Raw genomic sequence first — 25,055 nt, forward strand, 5'->3', positions numbered from 1 at the left:
TGCAGGACACGTGTCACTAAGCAGGTAGGCACAGGTCCTTGCCAGCCAGGCTGTTGTTCCTTAGATTTGGTTTGGTTTTTTCCAGCCCAGGCACAGAAAGAAGTCACTGGGCTTTTTTCTAATTTATGCAGTTTATTTTTCAATTATTTTTCATTGGCCTATTGCTGTAATATTGAGGTTGCAAATTATTAAATAGGAGAATAATTCTGTGTTATTTATTTTGAAAGCTAAAAGCCAATTAATCTAAGAATAGGAGAGGAGAATCCTTTATCAGTAATCTCATTAGCAGTCATGGGAATACCAGGGCAGCTATTGCTTTATATAGTTTTCAAAAAATATTTGCCTTTAAGCTCTCCTGTGTTCTGACTGGTTTTCAAATTTATTAAAGGAGGTAAATTTTTAAGATATCCTTAAAACAGTATTTTAGTAGAGTTTTCCTTTATTGCTCCTGTCATATTCAATCTACTTGGTTAGAAATCAAGTTTCAAGATGAGTAGCATATAAGAAATGTTTATCTGTGTTCACTACGTAAAGACTGGGGTATCTTTGTTTAGCTTCAATGTTTTGGGTTTTAGCTGCATGTAGTCATTGCTGTTATGGTTGTGGGCATTTGGCATGAACCTGTCATATAAACCAGTTTGACTTCCCTCATTTTTCAGTGTTGTTGTTGCATTGATTTTGCCTGGTGTAAGTAGTTTGTGCTGTCGCAGCTGAGGTGGTGCAGCTGCCGTGTTTGCTGTGTTCCCCGGGCAGGTCAGCCGTTCCTCAATCCCGATGGCACGCCGGTGGTGTACAACCCTCCCCTGCCTCAGCAGCCTGTTCGGAGCCAAGTGCCTGGAGCTGCTCCTCAGCCAGCCCTGCCCAGCCCCAGCCAGCACCAGCCCGGAGCCAACGCCGTCCTCTCACAGGTGCACTTGTCAAACACGTGCTCAGGGACCCCGGGGCTCCCACTCAGGGCTGGGAACAGGGTGGGGGTTGTTTGTTCTTCTGCACTGGGCGGGGAGAACAGTCACACACACAAGGGGAACTGGGCCTTTTCCCTCCCAGTCTTCACAAATATCAGCTCTGATCATGCCTGAGCATGGTAGGCAGCCTCTTCTTCAAAATACTGATATGCAAATAATCTGTAACCAAGAACAAGAGATTCTGCCTTCATCCCTAATTGCACTGTGGAGCTACCCAGGCATTAAAAGCAATATAGTTGGCAGCTGGGAAGAGTTAATCCAACTGGAACCTTGGGCTTCTTGTCTCAGGGTTAGTTTCTCAGCCAGATAAATTCCTGGGCTGTACAGCACAAGCAGGAGTCATGGCACAGTAGGAGTAGCTCAGGACTGGTACAGCATGAACTTCTCATGAGTAACACTACAGCAAATTCTGCTCACAAAACCACACACACAAGTACAAAATGTATTTTATCCTTGTCTTGTACATGAGTTTAGTAAAATAGGCCAGATTAAAGACTGCCCCAGCCCTAGAAGGAGAAGAAAAGCAAAATGCTTGGGCAGGAGAAGGGAGGGTTCTCCCTCTCCACAGCAGCTATTTCAGGCACCAAGGTACTGGCTGTAGTCTCCTGTGGTATTTTCAGATGGTTCTTAAATTTTATTGAAAAGTTATTTATAGAACTTCATCTAAGCCTTTTACCTTTGTTTGTTTGTTTTCCCTGTTTAAACCTGTTCAGATAGCTGGGTATGCCACAGTAGAGCTGGTCTGTTTTGAAAAAGTTCTCCTGTGAACTAGAAAGAGTACAAATAAGTGTGTATGTCATATTTGCTATTTTCTTCACAAATTCTTTATGAATTCTCTGATTATCTTCTCAATGGATGCTGGAATTAAACCTGCCTGAAATATTATGAGCAATGATAAATATCTAGAGAAAATACTTTAGTGCTGTTGAATAAATGAAAGTAGTAGGTTTGAATCCATGGTTAGGAGTAAATTCATTCTGCCTTTAGATGCTTTGAAAGAGCTCGTGTTTAAAATGCTTGTGGAGTTTTTAGTCTCTCTGAAGGAAACAGTAAATGTTAAATAGAAGCAATTTGCTGAGATAGCTAATATAGTGTATAACAAATAAAGCAATGGATGTCTTATGGGAGACTAAGATATTCAGAGTTATTTCTGTTTTCATTCTTTGCAGTCTTAGGCTTAAGAAAAAAGAGGTATCCATTCTGTTTCTGAGAGTGGAGCGAGTTGCTCTTCTGGAGCACAGTTGCTTTTCTCTGTTACAAAAGACTTGTTTTCACTTCTCTCACTCTGTTGTTAACCTTGTTCCTAACCCTGTTATTCCTGCAGCCTCTGCGGGCTCTGCAGCCTTCCTCCCAGCCTGTCCAGTACTCTGCAGTGTCGTACCCACCCCCGCTCCTGCCAGCCTCCTCTGCACAGCAATACTCTGTGGTATTACACCTTCTTTCTCTGCTCCTTGCACAGGCTCCTCTGGTGGCTGCTGCCCTTTGCTTGGCTGCTGCAGTGCTGTGTGGTACAGGGCAGTGACTGGCTCTCAGTGACACAGCACTTGAGTGCCTGAGATGGGAATATTTCACATTCAGCAGGAATACCTGCAATTTATGCTATTTAGATATATCCCTATATTTTGAGATACATTATTTCCCTTTCCCTTTGTAAAGAAAGCTTTTCAGTGCTGTTTCATTAGCCAGTCAGTACCTTTTTATGTCTCTGGATTAACCTCTTTCCTTTGCTTCCTATTGTTTCCTTGTCTGCTCACTCTTCTGCTAAACCTTAATACATTCCGAGGGATCAGCTGCTCTGATTTTTTCTGGTTACCTTTTTGTAGCTTCTCTGGTAGAATTTTCAACAGTCCCACTTCTCTAGTATCTGTTGTTTAATAAGTAGAAGCTGGAAATGAAATATCTTAGTCTATCAAAAACCAGGGAAAAAAAAGTCACACAAAGTGAAACTGAAACTTAGTAAAGGAGAGTTGTTATCCAAGGGAGAATCTGAACCAGATTAGATTGAGCTAGGGAGATGTGAACAGGTCAAAGTCTGCTCTGATACTCTGCTGAGTGCATGTTTGTGTTGGGTTTATGTGGCAAGGTTTTGGAGCAGGGAGCTGCAGGAACCCACGTTAGACAGCCCATTTCAGGCAGCTCCAGGGCTGACCCTGCACGGCCCAAGCTGAGTCAGTCATTCACACTGGTGGCACCTCTGAGTGAGCTTGGAAAAGGGTGTGAGGGACAGGAGGGAGAAACAGCTCCACAGATACAGAGTCCAGAGGGAGGAAAGCAAGGAGGTGCTCCAGGTGCTGGAGCAGAGCCTGCAGTGTGGGAGGAGACTTGTGAAGCAGATCCTCCCCTTGAAGCCCATGGAGGACCATGGTGGAGTAGATCTCCACCCTGCAGCCATTGGAGCATCCCATGGATACTCTGAAGGAAGCTGGAGCCTTCAGGATCAGGTTTTCTGGTAGGACCCACACTAGGGCTCTGCATTCCTGAAGGACTTCAGCCTTTGGGAAGAGCCCACATTGAAGAGGTTTGTGAAGGATGGTATCCTGTGGGTGGGACCCCATGCTGGAGCAGAAGAGTAAGGAGGAAGAAACAGTAGATACATGATTGGGAACCAATCACAAGCCCCATTCTCCATCCCTTCTGATACTTGGAGGAGGAGGAGGTAGAAGATTTGGGAGTGAAGTTGAGTCTGGGAAGAAGCAGTGGGGTTGAGGGAAGCTGGTTTTAGTTTTGGTTTTACTTCTCACTATCCTACTCTGCTATTAATTGGCATAAATAAATTAATCTTCCTGTGGTGGTCATTGATGAATGATTTTCCTGTCCTTTTCTTGACCCATAAGCCTTTCATCATATTTTCTCCCCCCACATTGCTAAGGATGAGAGGAAGGGTGGAGTGACTTGGGGGACACTTAGGAGCCAGCCAAGGTTAACTCATTACAGTGTTGTACAGCAGCTAATTTTCAACATTAATCAGAAGTGTCTTACAATAAATACAGTTTAAGCTGAATTCAAAAGGGATGTTGATTCTGAAGTTAAATGAGAGTTTGAATGAGTGCTAAAGCAGAGAAGGAAACTCCTTCCTGTTTGTAGTAATTTCAAAGCATTTGCCATTCAGGAAATGGGTTCCAATACTAAGTGCCCTGGCAATTTCAAAAATTTATTCCTGCTGATGGTAACTTATGTAACATAATGAAAAAGATTGATGGTCTTGGATTGTATTCCAAGTGTGACACCTCTGTAGTTGGCACCAGGAGAGTGCTTTCTCCATTTATTGGGAATGCCATGTTCCAGGGCTGAATCCTGCTTGTACCATACCTGTCACTGAAGGACAAAGTGACCAGGTCAGACTTTACTTACACTGGTAGTGTAACAGAAATCAGTGTGGTGTGGCTTGGGTTTATCCTTCAGACATATTGAAAGCTAAGATAAACTCATATCTCCTCTTCAAACTCAGGATTTGGAAAAGCAGAATGTAAAATCCAATGTAGAAAAGCATTATAGTTGCATTTAATAGGCACCATTAAGGAATGAAATACCAACGTCAGATTACTACCTAATGAAAATAAGGCTTTTTAAGATGTACTAAGTGCATAAGAAAGTTATACTATATTAAGTTTTAGGTGCAAATTCATGTTTCCGACAGTAATTAATAATATCTTTAGCCTGGAAACTAAAAAACCAAAACATCATAAATTGTGAATGTATCTAATCAGTAAAAGATGGAGCTTGCACTTATTTCTCTTGATTAATTCCTATCTTCTTAGGATGATCTAAGACCAGATGGTCCTGAAATAGTTTTAATGTACCTGCATGTTTGGAGAGTCCACTTTCAAAGTATGAACCAAATCTTCCTGTTTAGCAAAAAACAAGCAATGCTAGTTAGTGATCACTTCTAATTTTCAGGATGTTGCTAATTTGATGTTGAATTGCTTGCTAAGAAAAGGAGCTTGGGGTTACAGTAACAGAAGTTTCCGATTCCACAGGACCCCTGCAGTGCAGAGTGCAATCAGTGGCATCCTTTCAGATGTTAATAAAACACAGATAGAGGATAGCCACTGGAACACATTTCTCTCTGTTGTTACTGGATTTCAGAGGAAAAGATAATTGATCTCTGCATGTAGGATAATAACTAAGTTAGAGGAATGTACCTTTTAACTCAGGATTAGAACCTCATTATGTTCAACTCTTAAACGCAAAATTTTACTTCAGCAATCCTAATGCATCCTGCTATTTTAACTGAGGTTAGATGTTTTCACTCGAGCTTTGGAGTCCAGTCAGAAAATGTTAGTGACACAAATTCTGAACTTTCTTTTTGACAAATGAATTCTCACAATAAGTAGATGAAGGCAGATGTAATCCAAAAGGCAGAATATTTGCAGTGAAAAGAGTGAAGTCCGAACATGGATTTCTCTCCTGCTGTCAGCCCTGAGGATAATTTGCTACTGTTCCATCTTTGCTGTTGTTCTTTGGCTGCTGTTGCTACTGCCCAGCAACGTGAGACGCGCTGTCCGAAACTTACTGAAGTACTTGGCTATTTAATTTCTTTTCCCTCGAACGTGCATTTGCAAATGTATTTTTCCCTGTTTTCCCCCCGGCTGCAGCCAGACAACCTGGGATCGCAGTTCAGCCACCTGAGCCTGGCGCGGCAGGCGCCGGCCGAGGGCGCGGAGCCGGGCCCGGCGCTGTTCCAGCCCGGCGTGGTGCTGCAGCCCCCGCAGCAGCCGGGCTTCATCCTGGCCGCTCCCGCAGCACCGCCCGCCGCGCCCGCCCCGCCCTACTCGGGCCCCGCGCACGCCGTGGGCCAGCCCGTGCTCCCGCAGCAGGGATTCGTGCAGCAGCCCGTGCCACAGGTACCGCCTCCCGACGGCTGGGGGGAACTGCAGCTCTGCTCTCGCGCTGGGCTTGGGCTCCTTTCTGGGAACGTGTTTTGTAACGAATGACTTCAGTTTACTTTCCTCAAGTAAACTGTCGACAAGGAAAGTAGAGAAATTGGCTGCTAAAGAGGGAATTTATGTAGTATAAGGGATTTTTGAATCGCTGAATTATTTAACATCCACTGCACCTTTTAATAAACTTTGCATCTTTGTTTTATGGATTTTGCATTTAGATGTCTGCCTTCTCTAAAGCTGCCTGCAGGCAGTGACCTCTGACTGTTCCTTGCAGATGCCACCCTGTTACTGCACCCCCAGCCAGTACCCGCACTCCAGCCAGCAGTACCGCCCTGTGTCTGTCCATTACAGCACCCAGCAGAGCCAGGCCCTGCCCCAGCCTGGCCAGCAGACAGGTTTGTTCAACTCTTTCAGCATTTCTTTAGAGCATTGGGGTGGTTTCTCTCCAACTTTTTCATTTTAAAACTTACTTTGCTGTAAAATTTCAAATAAAATACGGGATGCAATGTAAAATACAAAGTGTAGCTAACCTAAGGTGGAGAAATTTCAAGCACTTGTGCATGAAACTTGGGATTCAAGTCATTCCTTTGACTGGCTCATGCTGTAACTTTAATTATAGGGTTTTTTAAATGTAAAAGTTAATAATTTCAAAAAATTGTGACTTAATAACTAATAACTTGATTAACTTGTGAAGTAAGATAAATTAGTACCTTTAAATGATGTGACATTAAAGAGATGTCCCTTAACTGAAAGTTCTGAGCTAAAGATCCCAATCTTAGATGCTGTGGCATGAAAAGAGTGCTGTGCAGAAGATATTGGTGATACTGTTTTACCCTTTGCCCTGTCATTAAAGTATCATGTATTGGATGGAATATATAATGTGGTTACCTATTTTAGTAAAGACTTTTCAACTGCTTACCCTTCTATGACCATTAGCAAGTTTCATTTCATTTCCATCTCCTTCCTTTCTTCTTGTCTTTCTTTTCCTTACAGATTTTAACTGTAGGCTACCATTATTCTCGCAATCTGTTATAACTTCCTCAATAAGATTTGTATTCCTGAAACAAATTTACTTCTCAGTAATATCTTGACTCATGGTCAAAACATTCAGAAGTAACTAGTGATGTTTGGAGGTAGAGACCCTTAAAGACCAGGCTTTTATACCAGTTCTCAGTTGAATCCATAACATCCTTCTGGGTTTCCCTCAGGAGGGTCTTTTTAATTCCTTCCCCTGCCCCTCTATGTGCTGCTCTACAGAGACAGGATGGGAGATCAACTTTTACAAATATTAACTGTATTTATTTGTGTCCTATGAAGCAGCATGTAAGAGGGATAGCTCCTCTTCTGCACTTCTTCTAGGAAGTGCTCCAATAGTAGCAACACTTGATGGAGTTATTCAGGGTTCAGTTCACAAAGATTTTTTTCAAAGGAAAACAAATTGCTTGGTTTTGCAACTTGTGTTATCCATGTGTCAGAGATGTGTTACCCAACTGTATTACACAACCTGCTTTCCTTACTCAGTTTTTTAATTACTTAATAGCAAAAAGTCTGAGGCTCAAGGGGGATTACTTCCCACTGTGGGGACACCCTGTGTGAGCAGCACACAAACTCCCCAAATCAAGCTCATGTACATTTGTACCCAAACAAACCAGTCTGAATTGGAAAGCATGGGGTGATAAGGTGCAAAGGGATGAACTGATTGCTATTGGGTAAGTTCCTTTCTTGTATATTTTTAGCTCTTTATATTTTAACTGAATTTCACAGGCTGTGGGTGAAAAGTATCAGCAGATAAACTCCCTCTCTGTCCTGGAAGAAATAAAATAAGCAAGCTGTGCAGACAGCTGCTTTACTGCTTTGATCATGTGCCCTGTACCTGCACTCTGACATCAGGGGATCCTCTTTAGGTACTATGGGGATGGTCCAGCCAATAATTCTATTCAGTGTTGGGTTATTTGGTGTTTACCAGCACTAATGGGAGAAAGAAGGATCTTACCAGAAACTGCATAATTAGTGTTTAACTGAAAATCTCCAAACTGCTCTCCAGCTATTGCTGGTTCTCATTTAATACTTCATAGGCAAATTTGAATCAGCATTTTGGAAACTGATGGTTCCATGTCTTGTTATGTGTTCTGGAAATACCTCATAAGATGGTGTATTTGAAAATTCTCTCCCTTGTATTTTAAACCATTGATATTTGTATTCACTTGACACAAAGCTACACCTGAAGTGGTTGGTGCTTATTGGCAGTGTGTGGTTTTGAGCCAAAGGCAGCACGTTACTTGGCTCATACAGCAAAGTGGCTGGGCAAAAATGAGAGTTACAAATCTTGCATTACACAAAAGCCATGGGGGTTGTTCATCTCAGGAAGTGGTTACTAACTATGAAATAACTTTGCAAACACAAATTCAGATAAAAGATGGCAGCTTCTGAGAGCATGGCAACTGCAGCCACTTCTGGTCTAATGTTGAGGAGTGGCCTGACTTTATTGATGAGCTGTTGGATTCGGGGCCGTAACACTGTCTGAGAGGTTTACATTTCTCACAGTGAACCGGTCTCTTTTTCAGCTGCTTCCTGGCTTCCTTTTTAAAGGGGTTTCAGGTGAAATATTTTGGGGGGGTTTACTCTTAATAAAAATACTTTCGTTGTCAAAAGATGTTGGGAGAAGAAAACTCTCCTTAAGAAAAAAAGCATTTCCAATTGCCATGTTAATGTGAGCCCAGTTACCACGAGACCTAACTGCAGGTTGTTTAAAAATCCAGTCTGAACTACAGTTCCTGTAGGAACATCAGCTGCAGTTCAACTGGCTTCTGCTTCACAAGCCAGGGATAAAACTACTCCACTTGTAACAGTAGCTGTAGCTGTAATAGTCAAACCCAAGCTCATCAACTCCCAGCTCATTAACTGAGTGCTTGTACTTGCTTTTCTGTTCTTCAATACACACTGTTTCTCACTCCTAATGCATTATTCAAAAAATGTATTTCCATATTCTGTGAGTTAACTTTTCTTATCTTAACTGTGATTTCTTTTGAATTATGTAAATATTAAGAAACCTGCTCCTATTTTTACCTCCAGTTTCAGAGTATTTCTGTGTAATGGGGCAATGTACTGTGGCAGGTGTGGGGTCTATGCTGAGTGCTGCATTTCTGTCAGCCCACTCTATGCAGAGGTGAAACTGCAGCTAAAAATAGAGCATTCTTTGGAACGCTCTGGGGAACCTTCGTGGCAGCCAATTTGTATTGTTCCAGTTCCCTCTGCTTGCAGAATTGATTGGATCTGTCTCTGCAAGTGCCAGAAAAGGCTGCAGAGCTACTCACAGTCCATTGCAATTTCTGGGACATGAGGAGCTCAGACTGCAGGTGCACTGTCACAGCACAACTTCCCATTCTGCTGCTTTTTAGGGGCCATAGACCACTTTATAACAAAGTATGTTAAAGCATTTTGTATATTACAGACATGAAGGGCATTTTGTGCACAGTTCAAACTTAAGTTATTAAGAATTCTAAGTACTAATCCTACTTCAAGCATGTATTGTTCTGAAGTTTTGTCTAGTCCTCTGAAAATATTTATAGTGTTGTGTGTTTCTAATGAATAGCTGTCTTGGTTTTAACAAACTGAATCTTCTTCCCTTTAATTTTCTGAAGCAATATTTGATAATATTAACAGTCTTTGTTTGGTGTTCATTGTTGCAATTTCTATGGAGAGCCTGCTGAGGCTGTTAGTGCACAATGTTCATTGTACTGTATGGGCAAAATCAATGAACATCCGAGGGTGCTGCTCACAAAAAGGTGTTTTATGTTAACTGGATTACTTTCAGAATAGACCGAGCCTTTTTTAGCACAGTTTAAAGAAAACCCAGGGGAGTTTTTGCAGCTAAATTTGCTCTATTATAGTTCCTTGCCAAGGTAGGGAGCATGGGGAATGTCAAGGTCAGTGGGCTGTGAATGTGTCCAACTCAAACCCAGACTCTTCTTGCCGTCAGTGCATCTTGACAAGCCCAGTTTTGTTATTCTGGAGGGATAACTGGCTTTGTCTCAGAAACACTGACTGTGTTGGGGTTTTGCTGATGTGGTAAGTAGTGCACACCTGGATGATGGAACATGAGAGAAAAAGAACTTGTGTTCTGCATGTGTTTGGGTCATGGTAGCAGTTACCTGTGAAATGCTTCTTAAAAAAAGAGGAAAGGGGAGGTTAGGTTGGACTTCAGAAATGCACAAATTTCCTGTTTGCCATTCATGCTTGGGGTGTTTTGGTTTGGGTGTTGGGGCGGGGTAGAGTGGGTTTTTTTGGGCAATTTTTGAAAGACAGGAGAGTTTAAACAATAATAAATTGTTTTAGAGACACAGCATAGAGGGGTGAATATGAAAATCTTTTGTTGTGTCCCTAAGATAACTTTGAATATAAAACATCTTCCACTATGTACCAACATGGCTTGAACTTGGAAGATTTTTCTCAGTCCCCAGTTGGTTTTAGTATTACAGATTTCAGAAGAAATTGTCCCTTTGGAAAGGATTTGCACACAGGCCTTATGCAAATTTTTCTGAAGTCTGATTTAGTTTTGAATTGTAGTCAAGATGCTCTGACCCCTGGGGTACCTGAGGTGCAAGCTGAATTTTGCATATGTAGAATTTTCAAACTGAAGTACCTGGAATGGCCTTGTTGACAATAGCAGACAATGAATTGGGTTTGATCCTGTCTAGCATGCTTTGTTCAAGTGCTTCCAGCTTTCACCTGTCCAATCAAGGTGTTAATGCATGTAAGCCAGAGTGTAAATGATAGTGCATGCATGTGGGAGCAGCATTGCAAACAGTATGGATAATATTTCATGCTGAATCCAAATGAGTAAATCTGTTAATTTTAATGTTGGCTTCTTTTTATATGCATGATAAGTTCAACTGTTGTGAAGCTGCCAGATTAAACAAACCATTGGAAAATGCTACACGTGTATTTTTGAATAGGCAACTATGCTTAAAATGTGTTCATTATTTCAAAGTAAGATTTAAATGTATAATTTCAGGTTACCAGATTTTGCCCAACCAGCAGCAAAACTACCAGGGTTTAGTTGGAGTTCAGCAGTCTCAGAATCAAAATCTAGTCAGTGGCCAACATAACAACATTGGGAATCAGATTCAAGGTGTGATTGTTCCATATCCCTCAGTGCCATCTTATCAGGTGAGTAATGTATTCATAACTTTCCAATGACTTCTGTGGCTTTGAGTGTTGGGGTTTTCTTTAAGTTCTTTGCTTTATGGTAGAAATGGTAGAAAGCTGCAAGCAGGTGCCAAAGGTGACTGTGGGGACAGAAGCTAAAGATACAAACCCATAATGAAGTGAGAAGAAACAAGAACTTGTCACAAGTGCCCAAGTTCTAGTGCTGTTGAAAGCCAAGTGCTGTGTCAGTTGCAGTTCAGAGGGTGGGGAAGAAAAGCTTGGAAGGTTTCCTTCCCACCACTCCAGTTTCTATTGTAGAGAAAATAGCTTGTTAATTCATTGAGTCCTTTGGAGGCAGCATTTCCATTTAGGAGGAAAAAGATTTAAAGTTTTTGTTTTTTTTTAAATATGGCGTTGTTATTTTAGCTACTGTTACCACTCTTATTCTGGTTTTAGAGAATTTCAGATCTTTCAGTTTCTGGGGTTATTTTTAAATTCTTATATCCACTGGATGATGGTCAGGAGGCAGAAGCATTGTCACAGGAGAAAACCTCACTGTGTGGCCCATTGCAGGTTTCGGTGCCTCAAGGTTCCCAAGCAGTGCCCCAGCAGACATATCAGCAGCCTGTGATAATTCCCAGCCAGTCCAGCCAAGGACTGCCCACCACAGGAATGCCAGTGTACTACAGTGTCATTCCATCAGGCCAACAGAACAATCTAAGGTAAGCTTAACTTCTCAGCAGCTGGGTTCAGTGGCTTTGTAAGAACTGACAGGATCTGGTTTTAGTACTGCAGATATTAAAACCATTGTTTTAAAAGCAGATTTACATTCTATTTATTTTTTGCTCTTTTGCAATTAAGTGAAACAAGCAGTAGTGCTTTAACTGTGACATACTTGTTGGACTGGAAAACTTTGTCTCCATAGCACTTTCAGCAATACTTTACTGCAGTTCCACCTCTTAAATTTCCTGCATTCCATTTCTTACCCATGAGACACCAGTGTGCTCAGCAGTTCAGTCTTTCTGCAATAATATTTAAGATGACTATCCATATTCACTGGTTTTGACAAAGATACTACATGAATAATGTGCAGAGGAAAAATAATTTGAATCCCAGAAAAAGACTAACTTATTTTTTGGAACTTTGCATGGAAAAGGTTTAGCTTACTTTGTATTGTAGATGAGGCATGCTGGCACCAAGCTGGATATGAAACAAGTGTGGAAACTTGACTTTTGTTTGATAAATAACCTTTTTCCTTTCTTTTCCTTTTCCCTTTTCCTTTTCCCTTTTCCTTTTCCCTTTTCCTTTTCCCTTTTCCCTTTTCCTTTTCCCCTTTCCTTTCCCCTTTCCTTTCCCCTTTCCTTTCCCCTTTCCTTTCCCCTTTCCTTTCCCCTTTCCTTTCCCCTTTCCTTTCCCCTTTCCTTTCCCCTTTCCTTTCCCCTTTCCTTTCCCCTTTCCTTTCCCCTTTCCTTTCCCCTTTCCTTTCCCCTTTCCTTTCCCCTTTCCTTTCCCCTTTCCTTTCCCCTTTCCTTTCCCCTTTCCTTTCCCCTTTCCTTTCCCCTTTCCTTTCCCCTTTCCTTTCCCCTTTCCTTTCCCCTTTCCTTTCCCCTTTCCTTTCCCCTTTCCTTTCCCCTTTCCTTTCCCCTTTCCTTTCCCCTTTCCTTTCCCCTTTCCTTTCCCCTTTCCTTTCCCCTTTCCTTTCCCCTTTCCTTTCCCCTTTCCTTTCCCCTTTCCTTTCCCCTTTCCTTTCCCCTTTCCTTTCCCCTTTCCTTTCCCCTTTCCTTTCCCCTTTCCTTTCCCCTTTCCTTTCCCCTTTCCTTTCCCCTTTCCTTTCCCCTTTCCTTTCTTTTTACCAACCTTGGTAGCAGCAAATTGGTCTGCATGTGCAGCCCTCCCTGAGTATACATCTGTGTCTATTTGAGAACAGATAGGAAGTACCTAGGAGAATTCATTAGGATTCAGCTTCTTACACATTTTTCTTTCTTGAGTTTTTTTGAACTTACAAATGTGCAGCATTTAAAAATACCTGGGAGCTTTTAAACAAGCAGCAACAGTTTGAAGCTTGTTCATCCTTTTGAGAGGGCAGAGCTCAGTTGTATTTGTGCCATCGCCGCATGGTTTCGTCTGCTTAAATCAGGATTCCTGTTCTTTGTATCTGAAGGGTTTTTAATCCTTTTCTGTTTTATATTTGAGATTCAGTGAAGTCACAGGTAGGCATAATTGCAGACTTTTCTTGAATTAAGTTTGGTTGCTTGATCTTTTGTGTAATTTAGAATGTCCCTCTCATTTATTAGGAATTCAGAACAAACTAGCAACCAATGACAGCATTTGCTTTCATCAGAATAGTTGTGCTGCAGCACTTGAACAAGGAGAGCAGAGTGCTGTTCTGCAGGAGCTGTGTCAAGCCTTCAGGTCACTGCTGAAAACTAGAATCAGTAGGCAGAGCAGAAGCTGTGTGAAAGCATCTGTGTTTTCTCTTGGTTTTGTCTGCTTTAATGGAAGGGAATCTGTAAATTAAAATTATATAAGGGACCTATGGGACAAAGTATGGAACAAACTTTCTACAACATAGGTAAAAATAGTAGGTCCAAGAGGATTAAACCTACTTTTTTTCCCCCACAATTTAAAGGAATTGTTTTATTCTCAGAATGGTTATCTGTTAGTACAGGATTCTACAGGCACTGTTCTGACTATGGTCCTCCAACCTGATGTTCTGGCTGAGCATCAGTGGTAAATAGAATCTAACTATATCTGTTACCTGGTTTTCCCCTGATTATCCTGAAAACTACCTGGCATAAATAAACTTTGCAAGTTATCCTTTTCCTACATTTTGCAAGCAGCTGAATGGTTGTTTATCCCCTGGAGTCCTGTTCAATCTCCTGTCTGGGCTGTGTCAGTGGGCCCTGGGGCAGAGCTGTCTTTGCTGTGCTGCCCCAGCTGCCCAGGGCTGAGGGACTGCACCCCAAATCCTCATGGCAGGGGCTGTGGGGATCTCATAACTGAGATCTAATTCTGCTGCAGTGAGCAAGACAACAAATTGTCTTTTTGTTGTTATTATGCTGCATGTCTTTATGCTGATCTAGAGCTGTGGACACAAAAATAGAAATCAAAATAGGTGAATTAATGCAGTTTCTCAGTGTAGGCAGGGCACATGTTTTTGCTGAGGAAGAGGTGGGAAGCTTCAGTCTATTGAAGAATGAATGAATTGAGGGTAGGTGGGAATATTCCTGATTTAAAATGAACAAAAGCTCAGTGATTTGCAGTACATGTACACAGCAAATGCAGGAGTCGTGATTAAATGAGTGCAGCATAAATGCCTGTTAGTCATGTTCTTTTTTTGTTATTACAGTTCATCTGTAGGATATTTGCAGCCTCCTGGATCAGAGCAGATACAGTTTCCTAGAACATCATCACCATGCAACTCACAGCAGCTTCAAGGACAGCAGTGTGCAGGTTGGGAGAACAAAGCTTTTATTGATAAGCTTAAAAAATGTCTGGCTATTATTATACTGGGTGATTGGATATTTGCTATTAAGGGTTTGATTTAGAATTGCTATATTCTGTATCTTCTTTTGTTCCATTTTTGAATTTATTTTCCATTTTTAACCCTGAGGCTGATTAATTTGAAATCTCAAATTTTTAATCTTTGAAATACCTCAAATACCTTTTACTTTCTTAAAATCCAATACCATACATCGCAATACCTTGCATGTCTATGGGAGAGTTCAGACAGACATGGGAACCACACATTGGCAGCAGAATCACTTCCATCCTTTTCTCAATAGCCAGATGGGTCTGAAAACCTTGGGATTTGGGTCTCTGTTTGACAGAAGGAGTGAGGTACATTTTGGAAGCAGCACACTTGGCTCTTCTACTCAAGAACCATTCTAGATTTCAGTTAACAGAGTAGGAGCAGTGATTTTCTTGAGGGGAGTTTGAAAACTGAGCATTGTGGGGTAGCTTTTTGACCTGCTGGAAAGCTGAAAGAATTTCAAAGCTGTGTGGGGTGTGTTGTTTTTATGGCAGCCTTATTCACTGCTTTTACTTTCATAGTTTATAGCAACCATTCAAGTCAGAAGCCATCACCTCCTACATTATTGCCACCTTCATCCAAGTCAAAGCCACAGCAGGCTGCTTCCATTGTGCACTACAGCATAGTGTCTCCACCCTCATCATGTAAAAGTTCACCCCCTGGTCTTTCCATCATGCAGCCAAAAAAAGGTATCTTTTCTTGGGATTTTCATCTAAGCCATTCTGTCTAGAACGTGCTGTAAATTTGCAGATTGGTTTCATGGCTAACTGCTAGAACAACTGCAACTTCAGTGCCATCTCTGATTTTTTTTTTTTTTTTAATTCTTCATCTGTATTGCTATTATTGTACCTTTTAAAATGATGAATGGGATTTTAAGTGAAACAGTGGCTCATGGGGGCAGCCTGGAGCCACCCTCACTCAGCAGGTAAATGTTACTCAGCAGAAGCATTGAAGTCAGGTTCAGAAGGTTTTGATGTACAAAATACTTGGGTCATTTTTAGAAGGTGTGTAAACAGAAGCCTCAATGTGTTTGAAAGCAGTGCTGACATTGATCTTATCAATCCATGAAACCTTTATAAATGTTAATGTCCAGACACTTAAAACTCTGAAGGTCCAGCCATAAAATTGATGATTGACTGGTCAGGAAAATAAGAGCACTAGGGTTAGCCAGCAAACAAGGGATTACAGAGCAATCCTGTGACCACAGTGGCACAGTCTTTATTTACTATTAGGGAATTTGATGCAAAAAGGGATAATCTGAAATTCTGCTATCTCAGTATTTTGCAAGCAAGCACTAGATGAAACAACCTTAGATCAATGACCTACATTCTGCTACAGGTGTGGTGTTTTTACAAACATTTATCTTTAAAGTGCTTTTTGAACCTGTTTATTAGTAAATAGATAACATGCAGTTAAGTGGCAAGAGAGCTGGATCAGCAGTTCATGGGCAGGTTTGGTTTGGGTTCCATTTTGCTTCAAGTTTGTTTGGCTTTAATTCTGGAAGGTTGTCATTGCTGAATGTCTAAAGGGAGCCTTGCACTGGTTTGTTTTTCTGCCCTCCTATCCTGGAGTGCTGGTTTTGTGCAGTTTGGATGGCCTGGTTCAGACCTGTAAACTGGGAGTTCAGAAAGTTTCATGAAGGAGGAAGCCGTCTATGGGAGAGCAAATTCTGGGGAATAAATCAAAACTTGTGCTTTTCAGCAAGTGAGGACATTGAGGTGCTGAATGAAGGCCCCTGAGGTGGGGCCAATGGGCAGGTGCACAGACAAGCAGCAGAGTTGTGTTACAGGGGACCAGGCTGCAAAGCTGGGGAGGCTTTGAAGGATTTCTGGGTTTCCCTTCTCATGGGATTGGACAGGTCACAAAGTGTCTGCAAACTGACTGTGTCACACTTCATTGTGCCAGGATGCTTGGTTAGGAAAAGAATTCCATTTATTTTCACTTCCTGAAATGCTGGGGAATTAGAACCAAAAGAAAAAACATGATTTTCTGAATGCATCAAGTTTTCTTTTGCAGTTTAAATTGCATTTTAGATTGACACTCTTTTAGAGATGGTGGTGTAGATGTTTCTGGAAGACAAACATATTTTTGTTGGGTGTTCCATTCTTACAGAACAGAGATAAGTCAGAAAGAGTATGCTAGAGTGTTGCAGAGTGAAATACTATATATAAACCAGTAAGCTGTAAATGATTATAATCTATAAAATATATGAATATATGCATACAATATTAAAATGAAACCAGTTTTTGTGTGCTAGAGGTAGTGTGTGTAGAGGTGTTTGGCATATCTCAGGTTTACATATAGGGACTATATATAGGCTTTACCAGTGGAAAAGTGTTGTGTTGTATATTATTCTGATTATGTAGCAGTCATAAACAGAGTTTATTCTGTTGTGCAACAAAACAGAAATATTCACAATGTGGCTCTTGCAGGGACTCCTTAATTTGTATCCTCTGCTAAAGCTGGCCAGATACCTGATGGTTCAATTGCAATCTGTAACACCTGGGTAAAACTTGTTGCTATTAGAAAGAAAATATAGATGTGAAAACATTGTTAATTCAGTTAGCCATGTAATAAATATTTCCAAATACAATTTACAAAAGAATGCATAACATTAAAACTAACATTAGTTTTAATGTTTTGCATTCCTTATTCTACCTAGCTTGGTTTGGTTTTTGAAGAAGTCTCTTTCTTTTTGTGGAGCCCAGGGGTAGTGAAAACAATAGCCCATTACAAAAAAAACACCAGATGAATGCATTTTATCATCTGTACCTTAATGCTATGACGTGGCAGTAAATTTAAAAGACTGCAGAATCCTGCTTTCTGGATGATTAAATAATGTTTAAAGTGTTTTAATCTTGGTTTCTGAGAAATGTTGTAAAGCAGAGAAGGAAATTGCAAACAACCATTTACAAATAGAAAGGGCATTTATATAAATTACTTGGGGCAGAGGGGGGAGATGGTTTGTCTCTTGGGCAGCCTCTCCTCACAGCTCCTGGTGTGAAACTGCAGCAGTGCTGGATGTTGAGGTGGAGTTTCTGTGGCTGCCACAGGACCCGGGTGGGACAGGGTGTGGGGATCAGTTTGCAGTATCTGCCCAGAAAAGCATTCCAGGGAGAACCTGTGAGGGTAAGCCTGCCTAGACTAAAGGTTGATCCCAGGTCTTTCTGATATATGCCATTGTATCAGGGAAAACATTTTGAGTCTGCATTGCTGTATGTCACGTAAAACTATTTTCACTCAATATCACATTGTGCAATACAGTGCTCTGACAGAAACTGCAGTGAATGTTGAATACTGTCAGCTACTAATAAATAGAGCGATTTCTTTCAAAAATATTCTCAGCAATGCGTTTCAGTGGCTCCACTATCTCATTTCTGGGAAGCCCTCTCTCAGTTAGCTATTGCAGGTGTAGGTGAAAGTGGCAATGTAATTATTGTTCAGACGATACTGCTCCAGTTTCTCGAAGGAGCAGCTCCTTTAGGGCACGTTCCGTGTGTCATTGCCCCTTTGCGGAGCGGGCAGCGCTGACGGTGCCGTGTTTCTCTCCCTCGCTCGCTCGCTGTGTGGCAGCCGCGCCGCCCGCCGGGGGGGTGCTGATGATGCAGCTCAGCGTGCCCGGCGGCGCCGCCCCGCGGAACCCGTCCCCGCCGCAGAGGAGAGCGGGCAAGTTCTACTGTGAGCCCCCCCGCGGGCACAAGGGCACGGACATCGGCACTTTAGACGGGGCTGCGCAGGTACGGGCTGATGCGTGAGTGAAATGTGCATCACTTCTGGCTTTTTCAAAAGTTCTTTCTGGGGAATGTGAAAAATACCTATTTTATGATTGGCTTTTCACAAGTATTAAAATTAATATCGTATGTGTTGTAGTAGAAAGTAATGCTGTATTAATTCTCTTAAGTACTGTGTTAAATATAGTTTTGGGTTATAAAAAAATGTTAAAATAGGAACTATGCTATGTAGGATACTTTTTTTAAAGAAAGGACTTGCAGTGACATAGCAGCCACAGGACACCTGAATCTTTCAGAGAAAAAGAATTTATTGCTCCATTATCAGAAGAAATTAACTTCTTCCTGCCTCGAAGGCGCTCTCAGGATTCAGAGGAAGAAGTTGACAATGACCAGACAGAATCCTGTATTTAAATGGAATTTATGCATCACGTATGAGATGTATGAATATGCCACAGGCTGTTGCTTTTAAGGGTTAATCCTTTGTTAACGTGGGTCCTTTTTCAGGCTTGTGCTGCCCAGAAAAAGGTACCCAGACATCCATAACTCTTTGTCTCTATTGTCTCATATTGTCCTAATTCAAATTGTCCAAATTATTATTACTCTAATTGTATTACTATTTTTATAACCATTTTATTACTATAAACTTTCAAAATTTTAAAAACAAGTGATTGGCTTTTTTCACAGGGAATAAAAATCTTGCTCTGGTTACTACAGCTATTTTAACTTTTTGTAAATTTTGAAGGCTGTGGGTGCTGTTCAGCTTGTTCCAGTAGTACTTTTTGAACCACTAAGGTGTTGTTTATTCCAGCTGCAGCATAGTCCTCAACTGGGCAGCCCTGGCACCTCACCAGCCCAATCACCAGCACCAGCCCAGCTGTCAAACATGAAGAACGTCCGTCCCACACTGACACCTCTTTCTATCGTGTCCCAGTTTTCTAGACCTTTTGTTCCTGGACAAGGTATATTTTTAGTTAACTAAAATGTGTGTGATTCCTACTTGAAAATTTCTATTTGTTTTAAAATACAAGTTATATGAGGATTTTCTGATGAGTTGTGACTCACTTTTTAGTAGTATTGCTGTTGAAGCAGAATCACCAAAATTATTCACTCAAACATCATTTAAAATTTCATCTTATCTCTCTGCACTGGTACTGTCCCTCATATCTTCAAAGGCTTTTCATCTCCTCATTAATGTGTTTCTCTAGCACATGGCTTTCTCATATTGTGACATTTCCCATTTCAGCATTGAAAATATTTATAAAATGTTTGCTAGAATTTAGCTTCAAGTCCTAACCATAAATCATGAGTTAATACTGCACTGAATTGCACCACTGCCTAAGCATGTATTTTTCATTCCTCTGTAGAACAACAAGCATGATGGGATGGAGCCTTTAGCCAGGACTGTACCTCAGTTAGTATTTCAGATAGGACCCACCCAAGGACACAAAAAATTCCTTGTAGAGGAATTTCAATCTTCTGCTGCCATGTCAACAGAAAACAGGGAGTTTTCACTGAGTTGGGATAGTTGATAATACAATGATATAAATCCTTTTTGTCAGTGAGCAAAAGTATCCTGCTAAAATTCCCGAACTCAAAATTAACAGGTCTGTTTTACAGAAAGATTTACTTTAAAGCAAAACTTACAGAAAATTCTGTATGTCTCTCTTACTGATAAAGCAAACTTTATTTTCTTGTCTTTGTCTCATTTGTTGCATGATCTTTGTCATTGCTTTGTGTTCTGGTGTTGTATCAATCCCAGGTGGGCTGTTTGAAGCACACCTTTTAAGCTCCCTTCATCTGCTGGGATTACTGAAAACTTCTGTGCATTGTCTTTGTGCATCCTTGCAACAAATAGGAACCTGAAGATGGACCTGCCTCTAATCAGGGCTGTAACCATGAAATGACCAAATTAGCATGCTGAGAGGAGCTTTAGACCTATTAAAGTAATTTTGAAATGAAAGGACTTATCTAAGACTGTAGTGAAGAAAAACTTTGAGTGTAATCCCTAAATAGCAGCAAGTTTGTACCTTTTCACCTTGGGATCAGGAGGTGGTGATACTGAGGGAGTCAGGGCAGCTCTGAGTTTGTCAGCCCAGGCAGACTCTCAGCTTTGTGCACAGCAGTTCTGCTTTCTCTTCTGTGTAACATTCTCAGTGTGACAGGGACTTGGAGGAAGCTTTCCTGTACCAGAAAAACCCTTCTAATTACCTTTCTCTTCAAGGAGATGCCAGATACCCATTGCTTGGCCAACCCCTGCAATACAATCCATCTTTGTTACGTGGACAAGTAACAAGCCAACAGGTATTAACAGAGAACAATCTCATAAACAATGAAAAAAAAAACCAATTCAGGACTACCATTACAAGCACCTAGAGCAGGGGAATGTGTTATTGCACTTGGAGAGTAATTAAGTGGAAGGTGCTTGCTTTGCAATAAGTTTTATTCCATGTCAATACTCCCCATTGTTTTGTTTGTTGTATTAAAAAGTGAAAAACGTTTGTCTGAATTATGGCTTTTGGTTTTAAGCAATTCACTAGCTAATTCAAAAATCTAAAGGGGACCCTTTGCTAAAACTATTTTCTTTTATTCAGTAACCATTTCTAAAAAGAAAAGTGGTAATTTTTAAACAAAGAGTGGGTTTGTTCCTTTTAAGAAAAACAAACCCAAAATATTGGTGTTAGCAAAGCTGAAAAGTCTTTGCCTCTATTTAATTTCTGGGACACACACACCCCCTGTCTCTACCTTGCTCAGTTCTACCCAATGGCAGCTGGAGGATGTGATGGCTGGGGCAGGGGGATGTTCTTCCAAGATGATTTAAGGTGATTTTTTCCCCCCATCATCGCCTCCCTTTCCTCTGTAGTGAAGGATTGAACGTGCCTGACTGTAGATTATCAAACTCAGTAACTGAAATTGGATGTGAAGGTCCCCTCTGTCCCATGGTAGTGCAGGTTATTTTCCAGACCTTGCTCTGCACTGCTTGTCACTGAGCTGACATGAAAGTTCAAGGTACTGGTGGATTGTCATTGACGTACCCTCTTTATGTCAATCTTCCCAGTGTCAGCCTGGAAACAGACATGGCAACAGGGGAAAGAAACCAGCAAAGAAGGCTGCTTCAGCAGATCTTGGTGCAGGAGAACCAGGTATGGAACGGCTGACTGACACAGTCCTCCAGAAAAATGAATTATGGTGATGGGCTGGGAATGCACAAGAAAAGCTCAGGTGAGAAGGGCCAGAGCCAAGAGAAATCAGACAGAAATGGACATGGCAGACACTGGAAACATAAGGATGGGGAGGAAAACATGGAGAGAGGGGAAAAATGAAGTTAAATGGGAAAAGTGTAGTTTTGAAGGCTGGAGAAAAGACCAGAGAAGTTCAGGATTGGAGAGTACTAAAAGAAAGAGCAAGTATGTCAGTTTACTGGGCCTAAGGTCTGTGATATTGTTACATTAAATATTAAATATACACACCCCTGCTTCCTTTTACTGGCCTAACAAGCGAAATCAAACAAAAACCACAAATAACTTTGTGCTCTTTGCTTTGTTTTGGTTTTAGTTTTTCCCATTTTAGTATATTTAAGCACATGGATATTGGAAACATTTTAAGAGATCTATAGATTAGCTCGTTGGAATTGGTAAAGAGGTCATCTTTTATGACAAAAATAAAATCTGATGGCATCTATCTTAATACCTTTACTGAGAATTTTCGCTACCTGCTGTCAACTCTTCACAGAAAGTTACAGAAAAATCAGTTTTTCTAACAATTTAATGGAAAGGATTTTTTTGAGGTAAGACAGACTAGTTCTTTGGCATGGTGATGTGTGAAGTGTTACCAGGCAAGGCCAGTGAGATGCTATAGTGAGTTCTGAAACCTGCTGCAAAATGAGTTGTTGATGATTTTATTTCCCCCTCTTTGTTTTGAGGACCCTCTTTGTATTCCCAGCTTTTATTTGCACACTTGTACAAGTAAGCAGATTGTAGTTATAAGCACTGCTAAGTGTGAGACCAAAGGCTCTCTAGAATGTCAGGAAGGCAAATGCTGTGGGTTTGGTATCACCAAGTGGAGATACAAGTATGAAATAAGTAATTTTTTGTTGCAGTGTGGTGTCATAGCCTGTCTCAGTTATCCCGGTTCTTTCCCCAGGTGTGCCAATCACCTCTCCCTTCCCCCTCCCTTGCCCCTGCTGAGTGCTGTCTGTCAATCTTGGCATTCCAGAAAGGTTTCGTGTGATTGGCAGAGTTTAAAAGATGCCTCTCAGCCCTGGGGACATTGGACCATCCAGGTGTCTTTGTCCCCTGAGACTCGCCCCTCCTTGCCTGGTTGGTGGGATCCCTACCCCTTCCCTCCCCCTCTCCCCGGGGTTAAAAGACACAGCAACCACGGGGTTCCTGTTGCTGCATTCAGAGGGATGTGGGCCAGAATACTCTGGATCAAAACCCTCCAGCAGAACTGGCTCCTTTCCTTCTCCTCACCTTGAAGCCTCTCCACCAGAGGCAAACCTGAGCTCCTGCATGCCTGGACTCGTCCCAAGCGCCCAGCTGCAATATCCAGCTAGCCAAAATTTTTCATTTAGGATGCTGTACCAATAAGTGCAATAACAGATTTAGATTCACCGTTTTTCTTGTTTCAGTTGTGGGCAAAGTTCTAGAAATTACCGAGCTGCCCGAAGGCATCACTCGCATGGAAGCAGAGAAGCTCTTTGGGGAACTGTTGAAGGTGGGTGCCAAGATCCGGTGGCTGAGGGACTCGCAGTGCCAGCAGCAGCAGCAGCAGCAGCGGCGGCTCTGCGGGGACGGCGGCGGGGGCGCCGGGGACTTGGCCTCCAGCTACACGGTGCTGGCCGCCTTCCCCAGCACGGCGGCGGCGCAGAGCGCGCTCAAGAGACAGAGCGGCGGCGCGGGCGGCAAGTTCCGCCTGAGGAGCAGCAGGAGGCACCACGAGCTGCACGGCCTCGAGAGGGCCAGCTCGCAGTAGCGGCGCCGCCGCGTTCCCCCCTCCATCGGTTCGGCGTCGTGGGCTTTCCGTTCTCTCCAGAGAGACTCCTGGGATGTTTTGTCACGTGACGTTTGCCATTGAAGAATAAATAACCCGGTGAATCCAGCAAGATGAAGAAAAAAATTTACAGAGTTGCTCCCAGACGATAGCAAGGAATCATCTTTGCGACAGGCGGCTTTCTGCGAGGAACGCTGCTGAAATGCCCCCTACTTTTATAGTAGTTTTGTTTTATATTTTTGAAATCTTGTATCAGATCCAAAGTTCTATTGTACAGCAGATGTTCATAAAAATCCATATGCAGATTTGTATTTTATAATCCCTTTTCACAGCCAGCACGCAGCAGTCCATTCCAAGGCAGGAACCTGAGGATTGGTGGAGGGGAAAAGAGAACCATTCTCAAGGAATTATATTCATTTTCTAGCAAACTATCCAACATCTTCAAGTTAACCTGTTCTTTGCCCCTTGTGTGTTTTTTCTTCTTTTCTTTCTTTTTTCCTCTTTTTTTTCTTTTTCTTCTTTTTCTGTTTTTCTTTAAGAAAAAAAAGAATATCATTTTAGTAACTAACTCCTTAGGTGGTCATTGTCTTTTGCAATATATTCAAACAATGTCAAAAGAAATTACAAGTTTGTACCCTTGAAGAATTTGCTTCTGATCCAGCAAGTTTAATAATTACTAGAAGGGGATTATGAATAGGTTACAAAGAATGTTCACTGAATCACATTTTAATATTTCTTTTTAACAAAAGTGTGAAGAAACTTTATGTATCTTCATACAAGTGACAAAATGTTTGCACTTTAATTGTGTTCCCACCAGTATGGGTCTCTTTCTCTTCCTTTTCACGCTAAGATAATTGTGTTTGGTAAGTGCTGGAAACCTTTTTAATAGTTTAAGTTTTCATCATTTGCAGATGCTCACTGGACATTAAAGATTCATTGCACATAAATGAAACAAAACTTTTTTCAACTTGTGTAATTTGCAAGTCTGTACAATGTGTGCTGATGCAAGCCTTTTTCAGTTCAAAAGAATAAATGTTTACAAACACAAACTTTTTCAGTGCACTTGTTTAAGCTTCTAGGAGTCTTCTGAAACCTGGATGAGCTCATATTAATGGCTGGAATCCTTTCAAATGTGAGGAAAGATCTTAAACCTTAAAAAAACACCTGCTGTTCCTCCTCTGGCATTTATGTTATCCAGCCTTTCATAATATTTAAATGTTTCTCTATATAAGTAAAAAAGAGAAAATAGTCAGATGCTGTAAGGGACTGCTCCTGATTTTTTATTTTTACCTCAGGAACTGATTTGCTCTGTAGACAAGCAACTACTTGGTCACTTCCTAAGGCTATCACTTTGTGCATGTGTGACTTCTGAAAGAGGAAACTCAAAGTAAACTTTGTGTTTAAAAACATTTTACAGGGGATAAAGGTGAAGAATTAAGGTGCCTAAACCAGCATTAATTTCCATTGTTTATATAAATGATTCTATCCCTGAACACCCAAACAGTGATGAAGTACTTGGAGGAAAACTTAGAAAACTGACCAGTCTGGGAATAATGTAGCCTAATGAATTAGTTTTATGGGACTTGATTCTGTGAAATGCTATAGCAACAGGGATTTACTAAAGGTCAACTTAGATGCTCCCCTAAAACAAAGGGGAGGATGTTCACTTCAAGTCTCAGATAAAAGACAAATCTACTCATTGCAGTCTGCTTTTCTACAAGGATGGTACTTGGCATTCAGGTGGTGCTTGACTGAGGATGCATTTCTTGCTGCAGTTTGCTGCACTCAAAGCCCCCGTTTATCAATA

The 25,055-nt window shown here is 41.4% G+C and overlaps 1 protein-coding gene across 3 annotated transcripts in view; it reads left to right on the plus strand.

Annotated features, from left to right (window-relative positions):
• Positions 1-24,297, plus strand: part of R3HDM1 (R3H domain containing 1) — an 80,416-nt gene extending 56,119 nt beyond the window's left edge. Inside the window, exons 16-28 of one of the 3 annotated variants that reach the window (XM_059475527.1) lie at positions 754-908; positions 2,290-2,391; positions 5,561-5,809; positions 6,123-6,243; positions 10,863-11,017; positions 11,570-11,718; positions 14,346-14,449; positions 15,050-15,217; positions 18,102-18,265; positions 19,068-19,218; positions 20,481-20,560; positions 21,315-21,399; positions 22,887-24,297. In XM_059475527.1, coding sequence (XP_059331510.1) covers positions 754-908; positions 2,290-2,391; positions 5,561-5,809; positions 6,123-6,243; positions 10,863-11,017; positions 11,570-11,718; positions 14,346-14,449; positions 15,050-15,217; positions 18,102-18,265; positions 19,068-19,218; positions 20,481-20,560; positions 21,315-21,399; positions 22,887-23,230 — 2,027 coding nt within the window. In that variant the 3' untranslated portion in view covers positions 23,231-24,297. The remainder of the gene's footprint in view (positions 1-753; positions 909-2,289; positions 2,392-5,560; positions 5,810-6,122; positions 6,244-10,862; positions 11,018-11,569; positions 11,719-14,345; positions 14,450-15,049; positions 15,218-18,101; positions 18,266-19,067; positions 19,219-20,480; positions 20,561-21,314; positions 21,400-22,886) is intronic. The other 2 variants (XM_059475528.1, XM_059475526.1) reach the window with 2 other exon arrangements.
• The last annotated feature ends 758 nt before the right edge of the window (positions 24,298-25,055 follow it).

The sequence above is a fragment of the Ammospiza nelsoni genome, chromosome 7, assembly GCF_027579445.1.
Source record: "Ammospiza nelsoni isolate bAmmNel1 chromosome 7, bAmmNel1.pri, whole genome shotgun sequence".
NCBI lineage: Eukaryota > Metazoa > Chordata > Aves > Passeriformes > Passerellidae > Ammospiza > Ammospiza nelsoni.